Genomic DNA, 12,869 nt, shown 5'->3' with positions numbered 1-12,869 from the left:
CCGGCAGTAATTGGCACTGCCCAGTTACCACTGGGTTAGAGCGGGAGCCGTTACCACCACCTCAATCAGTGGCAGTAAGTGCCCCCCCCCCAGAAATGGCCACGTGGCAAGTGTTCCACTTGTCACATGGCTATTTCTTTAAAAAATACAGCTTTTTACCCGCTGTGGTCAAAAACATGCGCTGACACCAACGCAGGCCCCCTTTTGTCGCAGCTTAGTAAAAGGACCCCTATATGTTGGTTGTCAATGGTTTAACTGTGTGAAGAGGTTCCTAAGCTCTGGACTGATTAACTACAGCTGCTATCAGTGTTGTTTTCCCAGTATTAATACTGTCACACATAACTTTTCTCTTTTCCCCTTAATATGGGGAGGGTGGCCAGACATCTGTGTTGTTAGGGTTTTAGATAGAGCCAGGATGATTTTTTTTATGGTCTAGTAAAGTGGTGATTTTTATTTTGTAATATCAGATGAAGTAAATCGTATCGGACAGCTGTAGCTGGGAGCGTAATAAACATGTGGAAATAAAATATTATTGAGAAACCAGGAAACAAATCATGAATTAATTAGAATATTTTGTTAGTACACAAAAACTACCAAATACCAAATGGGAAGTTAAAGAATTATCTTAAAATGGTGCATATTAGATGAAGTTTGGTGATTTTACAAGTTTGGTGTTATAGTTGTTTTCACATAAGGAAAAGCTAAAGTCACCTGATCTTGAATTAGACGTATTTGCTCTCGTTTGGTATCAATTCCTTCTATAGTTCTTGATACTGTCTCCTGTCGTTTAGCCCTCTCAGTAGCAACTACTACAGTAGCTAAGGGAGTTTTCTCAGCTTCCTTTACCCTCTGACATTTTTATAGAAAAAGAAGAGCATCTTTTAATATCCAACCTCACAGAAAAAAGAGGGAAGGAAGCAAATATCAATGACGTTTGTGAAAAAAAAAAGAATGGGTGAGGATGAGTGATAACTATATATTGGATCTCATTGAAAATGACAGCGGCAGGTGGTTTTTGAGAACTAGCATTCAAATTGTCCGATGCATGGAGTGAAGTTCAGGAGGGGGAATAATTATTCATGAGGGGAAATACAGAATCAAGATTAAGGGCCCTGTTTACTAAGGTACAGTAGCATTTTTAGCATGCGCTAATGCTAGAGACACACATAGGAATATATGCGTTTCTCATGCATTAGCGCGTGCTAAAAGCACTAGCGTGCCTACAGCGCAGTTTAGTAAACAGGGCCCTAAGTATTGAAAAGTGTAATCCTCGGAAGCTCATGCCTCAACAAAGTGGTTAGTCTATAAGACAGAACTTCTCAAACCATGGGTCGGGAGTCCAAATAGGGTCACAAAACCCATGTTTGGAGTCACAAGCTGAGTGGGCTCTCCATAGGTACATCATTAATCTGAACCTCCAGGGGGTTACACAGTTTTATTTAGCTGTGATCTTGGGGTCATGGCATAAAAAGATTGATAAGGGAAATGGGACTTGATGTACCACCTTTCTGAGCTCTTTGCAACTACATTCAAAGTGGTTTACATATATTCAGGTACTTATTTTGTACCAGGGGCAATGGAGGGTTAGGTGACTTGCCCAGAGTCACAGGGAGCTGCAGTGGGAATTGAACTCAGTTCCCCAGCATCAAAGTCCACTGCACTAACCACTAGGCTACTCCTCCATGAAAGGTGCCACCTGCCTATGTCATTTTTGTTACACCAGACTAACAAGGCTAACAGTTTTAAAGATTTGGCTCTCAATGAATATCTGTGTTAAAAGACTCTGGAATACTGGTCTGATTAATTTCAGTTAATATCAATGCAAGTGCTATTGTCTTCCCAGTTCTATAATTCATATGGATGTGTATAGCAAAACAACATTATGAAAGCATTAATACTGTCACATAGAGCTGGATTCAGTAAATAGTGCTGAAAAGTAGGCACCGGGAAAAATTCACACAAAGGGCACTCCAGGCTGAGTGCTCTTTATAGAATAGTGCTTAGGGGTGAATTCTATAACAATATGCGTAAACGTTTGGAATGCCTCCATTCCACCCATGACCCTTCCATTCCCACACCCCCTTTTTTACTTGTGTGTAAATTCCAATTACATTTAATTAGTGCCAATAATTGCTTGTTAAAAAGCCAGTTACTGGTGGTAATTAGCTACTTATTCAATATAATTGCATGCGCAAAGTGGGCACACATCCAAATTTGCGTGCACAATTTTTGGCAACTTTTATATAACTAGGGGTTTAGTGCGTATTCCAGCTCCCAACTTTGGGTGCAGGAACTTACACCAACTGAAAACTGGTGTAAAGCCTGATGAGCAAATTGGGCATGCAGCCCACAAATTCTACAACACTGCACATAATTCTTTCATCTTTTTTTCAAGTTTTAATTGCACTTCAAGGTCAGGCATTACATTTCAGATTTAAACACAAAGGGCCCTGTTTACTGAACCACACTATAGAAGCGCTAGCATTTTTAGCATGCGCTAAAAATTAGCGCTAACATTAGAGACACCCATAGGAATATATGGGTGTCTCTAGTGATAGCATACGCTAAAAACGCTACCACACCTTAGTAAACAGGGCACATAATCATATGTCCTTGATTCTCACCATAAAACATAGCACCAAATTTCAAGTCATAATCTCAATGAAATGATAACTTATAAGAAAACCTAATTTCCCCAAACCTTTCTCCCTTTCAGTCAAGGCTAATCTTATATCCTACAGGGAAGGGCACCAAACACTACCCCATTGTCAGAAAGGGTGGTCTCTGGTGACAGTGGAGACACATATTAACATACCAAAGAAAACAGAAATTTTTGTTAGAATACAAAAATTAACAAATATAAAATGTATAAAAATATGAAAACTTAGAATTTTCTTAAATGTTTCATATTAGGAGAAGTATGGTGGGGTGATAAATGTGGTGTCATAATTTCTTTTGCATACAGAAAGGCTATATTCACCTGCTCTTGAGTTAGTCGCATTTGCTCTCGTGTCATCTGCTCTTGAGTCAGTCGCACTTGCTCTCGCTTCATCTGTTCTTGAGTTAGTCGCATTTGCTCTCGCTTCATCTGCTCTTGAGTTAGTCGCATTTGCTCTTGCTTCATCTGCTCTTGAGCTAGTCGCATTTGCTCTCGCTTCATCTGTTCTTGAGCCAGTCGCACTTGCTCTTGCTTCATCTGCTCTTGAGCCAGTCGCACTTGCTCTTGCTTCATCTGCTCTTGAGCCAGTCGCACTTGCTCTTGCTTCATCTGCTCTTGAGTTAGTCGCACTTGCTCTCGCTTGATAGCAATTTCTTCTTTAGTTCTTGATACTGCTTCCTGCTGTTTGGCCCTCTCAGTGGTAACTACTACAGCAGGTGCTGGGGTTTTCACAGCTTCCTTTACCACCTGAGTTTTGAACAAAAATAAGAGTTTTTCTTTAAAATCCTACACGTGAAAAGGTAGCTTTATATATCTATTTTAAAAAGGTGAATTTGTTAAAAAAATATTATGAGGGGGAAATGAGTAAAACCGTGATGGAGAAAAAAAGGGTTGTCTTGCAGAGGTCAATAAAATTGGTAGTACACAGCAAGCTCTGGTTAATCAGATGCCAAAGGTTGCATTTGAGGTGGAAATAAAAGAACTATTCTTTATGTCTACCTTCTCTTTAACATGTTGAATGTGTACTGCAGTCACTGCTGCTCTTTTGGCAGCTTGCTCTATGGTACTTGGAACTGGTTTTCTGTCTCTGGCCTGGTCAACAGCAGCAACCACAGTAGCAACAGCTGCTGTTTTCTCAGTGTCTTGTCGGACCTAAATTATTTACATCAAAAGACACATTTTTCATACACAAAACACAAAACAGACAGGAACATTGTAGAATCTATTTGAACATTTCCAGAGGACACATGTAAAATATTTGCATTAAGCAAGTATTTTACACAAATGTAATAATACAATTATATTACTGAACAGCACACTACATTACAATTTACAACATGACACCTTGTAAAAAGAAAGAAGACACGAGTATGAAAATAATTGGACTTTTTTGTTACCTCTGCAGCAACTGCAGCAGCAGCAGCGGCAGTGCTAATGGACACCTGCTCTTGGGCACCATATCTCCCTTCCCATCGTTCTTCGGTCCTCATTTGAGTGGCAGTTGTGGAGACTGTAGTTTCTCTCATCTGTGCTTCAGATACAGCCACATATCCCTCCTGCCTCCAGGGCGGTAAAACATCAGACCCAGCAGGTGCCTGTGTTGTTTTCCGCATGAGAGCAGGAGATTTTACATGTCTAATAGGTGAGGTAGAGATTCTTCCAGCTGGAGACACCGACCTAATGTGAAAATTAATGACAAGAATATGTTATACTCCCATGCAAACATAAACTAAGAATCTAGAACTACAAAATGGATAAAAAGAAATGTGCTTCTCTCATTTAAAAACATTGCATTTGTACTTCAGCCTGTCTCCTAGATCGCAGTATTATATTGATTAAGGCTGTACCAAATATTCGTATTCGATTCATTTCGGCCCCAAATAATGCCCTGGATATGTTATTTGTATTCAGCTGAAGAGATTTAAACTTGAATATGAATAATTCGGGGGGCTCTACTGTGCTAAATCTGACTGAAATAAACACTTTCACGTTGTTTCTATTATTATTTGTTATGTTAAAGCTCAATGTCCATTATTCGTATTCAGAATTCGTATTCAGACGAATAATATTTTTCATTATTCATATTCGGCTCCACTGATACCATTGAATTGATCACTTTTTACACAGTTACACCAGCTAATGCACACATTGAGGGGCATAATCGAACGTCACCGGCCAAATAGATCGCCGGCGATTATCGAACCGTATTATCGAAAAAGATGGCTGGCCATCTTTTTTTTCGATAATACGGTTTAGGCCGGCCAAATGCCGTGAAGTTTGCCAGGTTTGAGATGGCCGGGTTTGTTTTTCAGCGATAAAGGAAACTTATGTCGGCCATCTCAAACCCCGGCCAAATTCAAGGCATTTGGCTGTGGTAGGAGCCAGCATTTTTAGTGCACTGGCCCCCCTGAGATGCCAGGACATCAACCAGCCACCCTAGGGGTCACTGCGGTGGACTTCAGAAAAGCTCCCACATGCATACCTCCCTTACTTTGGGAGCTGAGCCCCCCATCCCCCCCCCCCAAACCCACTACCCACAAATGTACTGCACCCACTAAAATTGATCCAGGGACCTGCATACAACCTCTAGGACTTATTGCTGCTGTATAACTTTGGCACACCAGTTCACACCTGAAGACTAATCTCTCTGAAAAAGTCCTTTCTTAAAATAACCACGTTTACTCACAGTTAACTGCAGATCAGAGGTTGTGCACCACTGGCAAAGAGTCCCCTGGTACTAAGATTAGCAGTAGGTCAGAGCTGGCACAATGGTGTACAATGCCCTCTTTTAGCACCATTCAAGGTAAGAACTACGTTCTCTAACGTGGGTAACACAGGAAAGGGAGCTAAAACTGGCTTACAAAAATGGCCACTACCGCATGGACTACAACAGGAAACAAAACAGGGCACACTCTGACCCAGTTAGCAGGGGGGGAAAGCACCATGGGAGTAGAGCCCAGTACCCTACACCCACCACAATGCATTGCTAATGTGACTCTGCAGGGCACCTAACAGAAAAGGTGTCACACTCACCCGAGAGCCACAGCGCAACCAGGGAAAGGCTGTCGGAGGATACAACACATTTTGCTGTCATGGAGGTGGGTACGGCATTTGAGGCTGGCATACAGGCTGGCAAAAAAGGTTTTTAGTTTTATTTTTTTAGTTTGGAAGGGGATTGGTGACCACTGGGGGAGTAAGGGGAGGTCATACCCCATTCCCTCCAGTGGTCATCTGGTCAGTTGGGGCACCTTTTTGAGGCTCGGTCGTGAAAATAAAAGGACCAAGTAAAGCCGGCGAAATACTGCTTAACGCCGCATTTTTTTTCCATTATCGGCGAAAGCCGGCCATCTGGTAGCCACCCCCATGCCCGCCCATGTCCCGCCTTCGCTAATCTACCGACACGCCCCCTTGAACTTTCGCCGGCGAAGCGACGGGAAAGCGGCGAAGCTGTCAAAAATGCCGCTTTCGATTATACCGATTTTGCCACTTTTAAGCAATCGCCGGCCATCTCCCGATTTGTGTCGGAAGATGGCTGGCGATTACTTTCGATTATAAGCTGGAGAGCTACAAAATTTAGAAGCCCTCTTACTAAAGTGTAGTGAAATCTCAGCTTATCATGTTTTAACGCACGACTTTCCCAATAATAAGCCCAGATTGAATGCTGCACTTATGGGAGAACTTTATAAAATATTTTACTGCAGCTCAGGCGCTAATGTCATTAATATTTGGCACCTGCATACAGTTAACATGGAAGCACTTACCAGCTCCTATTAAGGAGGCACTAGGTGCTACCGCATTAACTCTACACTGTCCAGTTAGCGCTTGCTAATCATAACTTGCTAGCTGGATAATGCAGGAACGCCCAATTTCTGCTCATTCTCTGCCCCCTCTGGAAAATACTGTTAAAAAATAAGTATTAAGGCACAGGTTGCTGTGTGCTAACAGGCAAAACACTGCAATATGCTTTAGCACATTTTCCCCTGGATTCTACATAGCGCGCCTAGAGTTACGAGCAGTTATGCACGTAAATGTAGGCACATTCTATAACTATATGCTTAGGTTAATTGTTTTAACAAGGTGTTGTTAAAAGCTCTTAACAAGTAATAATGAGCACTAATTAGCAAAAATTAGAATTTATGCACATACATCGCTAAGCGTATTCTATAATGTACTGTGCCTAAATTCTAACATGAGCAGGCAAAAAGGGGCGTACTTAGGGGTGTGGAAATAGGCATTTTGTGGGCGTTCCAATATCTGCACATGTTGTTATAAAATGTGGGTCACTGTGTGTAAATCTATGCACAGAGATTTACACCAGCTTTTCTTTGCTGGAAATGGATACATGTACGTTTATGTGCATGAACTATGCCTAACTGTATTCTAAATACTGCACGTAGATTTATATGTGGTATTCAGAATACGCTTAGGTGTGATTGCTACCGCGCATTAATTTTCGGCACCATATATAGAATTGGGCCCTTTGCGGTTGCTTGTTCTCATACATTAACCTTGCAATAAGGGCCCCTAAATTAGATGGATTACGTGGAGGGGCATAATTGAACAGGGCCGGCCATATCTAAGGGCGGCCATCTCCGGGGACGGCCCCGTAAAGTGGCATTCCCGACTGTATTATCGAAAAAAATGGCCAGCCAACTTTCGTTTCAATAATACGGTCGGGGCCGGCCAAATCTCAACATTTGTGCCAGCCTTAGAGATCGCCGGCATTAGAGATGGCCACCATTGGTTTTCCCTGATAATGGAAACTAATGGCAGCCATCTCAAACCCGGCCAAATCCAAGGCACTTAGAACCAGATGCACTAAACCTTAATGATCCTCTAACAACCCTTTAACGAGGAAATTTTGATCCGTTGCATGCATCAAAGGGCTTTTACTGAGGAAGCTAGCAGCTAACGAAAATGGAATGCAGATGAGCAATTTGTGTACAAACCCCATTGAAACGAGATGCACTAACCTTTTCCGATTGCCTTTATGCAGGAAAAAGGCAGGAAATCTAACGAGAGGTCTGTACCTCTCGTTAGGACAGCTCTGTGCCAGGAAAAATCGTAAAGTGAACAAACAAACTGTGATCCAATCCTAGCGCATTAGCAGAGCTAAAAGCGCTGTGATTGGTCAAAAGGACGTAGCATTACATATGTCCAAAAGAGCTTTGTTTAACCTTAAAGAAAACGTGTCATAAACCACATCAATGTAGTGTTTGCGTATCCAGGGCATGTTTGAGCCTTACCCAACAAAAATCAAAAAAAGAATCGGGAGGGGGCAAAGGCGCTCGTCAGGAGCGTCCTGTATGGCCGTCCTTGCCCCCCCCCCCCCACCCGAGGTCACCGTTTCCCCCCTCCCCCGCTTCCCCCTGCATTATAAATTAAAAAGCAAAACATACCTTTAGCAGCCCCCGCCCCCTCCCTTCCTCACTACTCTCTCCCCTCAGCTCCGCCTCCCGACATCCTCCGCCCTGTGACCCGCCCCCTCTTGGGGTCATCGCCGCCATTCCCCCCCTCCACCAGGCCCCCTCCCTCTTACCGGGCCCGTGCAGCGCCTCTCTCCTCTGTCCGAAGGCGCTGCACGAGCAAGAAGAAAAGCTGATGCCTGTCTTCGCCCAGCTTCGGTCGTGCGTCTCTCTCCTCCTGGGCCCGCCCCCGTCTGACGTCAGTAACCTACGTTTTTCTTGAGTCTGCCCCCCTTCAATCTCATTTCATGTCCTCTCGTTCTACCACCTTCGCATCTCCGGAAAAGGTTCGTTTGCGTATTAATACCTTTCAAATATTTGAACGTCTGTATCATATCACCCCTGTTTCTCCTTTCCTCCAGGGTATACATGTTCAGGTCAGCAAGTCTCTCCTCATACATCTTGTAACGCAAATCCCATACCATTCTCGTAGCTTTTCTTTGCACCACTTCGATTCTTTTTACATCCTTAGCAAGATACGGCCTCCAAAACTGAACACAATACTCCATATGGGGCCTCACCAACGACTTATACAGGGGCATCAACACTTCCTTTCTTCTGCTGGTCACACCTCTTTCTATACAGTCTAGCAATCTTCTAGCTACGGCCAACGCCTTGTCACACTGTTTCGTTGCCTTCAAATCCTCAGATACTATCACCCCAAGATCCCTCACCCCGTCCGTACCTATCAGACTCTCGCCGCCTAACACATACGTCTCCCGTGGATTTCTATTCCCTAAGTGCATCACTTTGCATTTCTTGGCATTGAATTTTAATTGCCAAACCTTAGACCATTCTTCTAGTTCTAGTTCTGGGGCTATTTAACTGTAGATTCTGTAGCAATTCATATGGATTACAGTATAAGTTTTTGAGGATAAGAGCACACTTTTGGGCTCATTTTCAAAAGAGAAGGATGCCCATCTTTCGACACAAATCGGAAGATCGGCGTCCTTCTCACAGGGTCGTCCAAATCAGTATAATCGAAAGCCAATTTTGGACGTCCCCAACTGCTTTCTGTCGCAGGGACGGCCAAAGCTCAAGAGGGCGTATCGGAGGCGTAGCGAAGGCGGGACTTGGGCGTGCCTACACATGGGCGTCCTCGACCCATAATGGAAAAAAAAGGGCGTCCCTGACGAGCACTTGGACGACTTTACCTGGTCCTGTTTTTCTTATGACCAAGGCACAAAAAGGTGGCCGAAATGACCAGATGACCACCGGAGAGAATCGGTGATGACCTCCCCTTACTTCCCCAGTGGTCACTAACCCCCTCCCACCCTCAAAAAATATCTTTCAAAATATTTTTTGCCAGCCTCTATGCCAGCCTCAGATGTCATACACAGGTCCATCACAGCAGTATGCAGGTACCTGGCGCAGTTTTAGTGGGTGCAGTGCACTTCACATAGGCGGACCCAGGTCCATCCCCCTCCCTACATGTTATGTTTGTGGAGGAAACAGCGAGCCCTCCAAAACCCATCAGAAACCCACTGTACACACATCTAGGTGCCCCCTTCACTCATAAGGGCTATGGTAGTGGTGTACAGATGTGGGTAGTGGGTTTTAGGGGGGGGGGGTTAAGGGGCTCAGCAAACAGGTAAAGGAGCTATGTTCCTGGGAGCATTTTATAAAGTCCACTGCAGTGCCCCCTAGGGTGCCCGGTTGGTGTCCTTCCATGTCAGGGGGACCAGTGCACCACAAATGCTGGCTCCCCCCAAGACCAAAGGGCTTGCATTTGGCCATTTCTGAGATGGGCGTCCTTGGTTTCCATTATCGCCAAAAATCAGAAACGACCAAGTCTAGGGACGACAATCTCTAAGGATGACCAAAATTTCAAGATTTGGGCGTCCCCGACCGTATTATCGAAACGAAAGATGGGCGTCCATCTTGTTTTGATAATACGGGTTTCCCTGCCCCTCCATTAGGATGTTTTGCGAGGATGTCCTGAACAAAACTTGGGCGTCCCTTTTGATTATGCCCCTCTACGTCAGATAACCTGGTGACTCAAAAGTCCTCAATAAGGTGTGTGTGTGGGGGGGGGGGGGGGGGTAAAGAGTTATCAGTGTGGGCTACTGGTAAGTTAGTTTATTTTACCACAAATCAGGTTATGTATGTATGTATTTATTTATTTATTTAAAGCATTTATAACCCGATCTATCTAAGCAATGAGGCCTTGTACTAAACTAACCTGACATAACAGTAGCTAATGTTGATAACTTCCCCTTAAATGTTAGTCAATAAGGTTCCACTAACCTCTCTGTCATTTTGGCTACAGAGACTAACACAGCTTCCCTCTGGAAGATTGATATTAAATGTTACTCCTGAATTCACTGTAGAATATATGTAGCACTTACAATATAATATATATACAGCTGCCATTATATCCCCCAACTTTCCACTACATACACACCGTTATTTAACAATCTACAGTATATTTGAATCAATGTTACAACTTTATTAGGAAATATTTTTTTGTTTACTCACCTAACAGGTGATGGACTTGGAGCTCTGACATGCCGTACAGGAGACTGAGAATGTCTGATAGGTGATGGAGACTGCTGCCGTGCCATCTGTATTTGGGCAGAGATTATTGGTGGAGTAGGCGACTTTGATGTAGGTTTAGGAGGAATTCGTGGTGGCATCTTATGGGGCAGCTCTTGTGCTGCGGCACCATCTACAGTCATTTCAACACTGGTAATAGTTCTCGCATCAAAGCGGGATTCTATCCTCTGTAAAATAAGTGAGAGTACAAAATTAAGTGGAATTATATTTGAAAACAGTTTTTATGTTTCTTAAGGCTACCTATTTGACAAAAAGAACATACCTGTTCAACGCGTGCTTGCCTTGTCTGGGATATCTGAGCAGCAGAAATGATTGTCTTTGTCTTTTTAGCAGGTATTTCTTCGTCAGCTATTGGAGGGGAAAACAGTTGTCATAACTAATAGTCATGCAATACAAATGAACGAAAAAAGATGTTTTGGAGCTGAAGAGGTGAGAGTATAAACGTTTTTAGCAAGGCAGTATAGAAACCAGCAGCCAACAGCATAGAAAAAGAGAGCCTGGCAATAGAAATTTCTAATTTTCATATTGTAAATTCAGGTTATATCTGTTATTTGATGTTATAGATATCATGGCACAAAAGAAATGCTACCACTATTGTATGCAGTTGGTGTATATGATGTATTTTGATATATATGGGGCTAGATTCTATATACGGTGCTGTGGCAAAACAGAGGACTTATGTCTGTGATTCATTATATTGTTTAATGACACTTTTTTCCCTCAATGCATTTTTCTTATTTGGCCAGCAGGTGGTGTCTGACCTCTACAATTTAGCAGTAGCAGAGTGTTTATTTCTTAGCTTGCCTTCCATGAGGAGAGGAAGCCCTGAGGAAAAGTAATCTGCACTGCTACTGGCCAAAATAATCCTCAGTGTTAATGCTCTGGGCTAGGATTGGCCTTGAAGCTCAAAATCCAGCCAGTATAAGCTGGAAATCCCCAGTCTCAAAGAGGGAGTGTGGAGGGTAAAGAGCTCTGCACTGAGAACCTGTTCAGAACCTGTGAGCAGTTGTATTCCTGAACTCTTCAGGTACTATTTAGGTAGTAAGAAAGTGTCTAATTTTAATGTTGATACCTGTTAATTTACCTGTTATTGTTTGCCATTTACACCTGTTTTTCACCACTCACTGTTCCACTTTTCTGATAATAAACCTATTAGTTTATTAGCTCTGCTATCCTGGACTGAATAAAAATCCTGGTGGTTTGTGTTTTTGGTCTGTGTGTGTTTTCTAGGAACAGTGGGAACCAGCAGGGAATTAACTTGCAGGTGGGAAACTCGTCCAGAGGCAAGAGAAACCCAGTGTGGTGGGGTGGAGGGTATGCCTGTGTAGAGCATGTGTACAGGAGCAGGCAGGTCTAAGCAGTGCTGGGTTGGACCCTTTAAGTGGCCATAGGGTTAGCCCCAGGTGAGAGCTAAGCGTTTTGTGACAGGCGCCTAAAAAATTGGTGCCGAATAAAAACATATTCTATAAGCCATGCTTAAAGTTAGGCACAGTTTATAGAATAGTGCTTATGCCTGGGAGTTACACCTAACTTTATGCTTAGCAATTTGCACCAACTGAAATGTGGTACAAATGTACACACCTATATTAGGCGCGTATCCCCTGTATCCTCCATATTTCTGCCAGGTACTTGTGACCTGGATTAGCCACTGTTGGAAACAGAATACTGGGTTAGATGGACCATTAGTCTGACCCAGTATGGCTATCTTTATGCTCTTATGTTCTTAAAAACTAGGAACACACCTATTCCGCCCATGACCCTCCCATTCCTACATCCCTTTTTGTAACTCATGCAAAATTTAGATGAAGATCACATGCCTAAATTTACGCACGTAAGTTCCAATTGAATCTAATTAGTGCCAATAATTGCTTAATAAAATGCCAATTATTGGCACTAATTAGCTATTCAATTTAATTTTGAATGCAAATTGGGCACATACCCAAATTTGCTTGTGCAATTTTTAATGAATTTTATAGAATTAGATATATGTTTTAAATGTTGAAAGCCCTCCTGGGTCTTTTCTTGAAGTAGGGTGCACATAAATAAAAAATAGTAATATAATTTAGTTGAGATATCCTGTGGGTTATACAATTTTCACTATTTGGCAATAGTATATAATGCCATAACACCCAATGCTTTCAGTTTTCTTAGGGGCTCTTTTACTAAAGCTTAGTGTGTGCTAATGGACA

The 12,869-nt window shown here is 42.9% G+C and overlaps 1 protein-coding gene across 1 annotated transcript in view; it reads right to left on the bottom strand.

Annotated features, from left to right (window-relative positions):
• Positions 1–12,869, bottom strand: part of TTN (titin) — a 470,266-nt gene that overhangs the window by 434,250 nt on the left and 23,147 nt on the right. The window contains exons 5-9 of the mRNA XM_030210848.1: positions 10,943–11,028; positions 10,603–10,847; positions 4,024–4,336; positions 3,659–3,811; positions 2,981–3,406 (exon numbers count right to left, since the gene is read on the bottom strand). Coding sequence (XP_030066708.1) covers positions 2,981–3,406; positions 3,659–3,811; positions 4,024–4,336; positions 10,603–10,847; positions 10,943–11,028 — 1,223 coding nt within the window. The remainder of the gene's footprint in view (positions 1–2,980; positions 3,407–3,658; positions 3,812–4,023; positions 4,337–10,602; positions 10,848–10,942; positions 11,029–12,869) is intronic.

Source organism: Microcaecilia unicolor, chromosome 7, assembly GCF_901765095.1.
Source record: "Microcaecilia unicolor chromosome 7, aMicUni1.1, whole genome shotgun sequence".
Taxonomy (NCBI): Eukaryota; Metazoa; Chordata; class Amphibia; order Gymnophiona; family Siphonopidae; genus Microcaecilia; species Microcaecilia unicolor.
The sequence above is the reverse complement of the archived record's forward strand: the minus strand, read 5'-3'. Positions and strand labels throughout refer to the sequence as shown.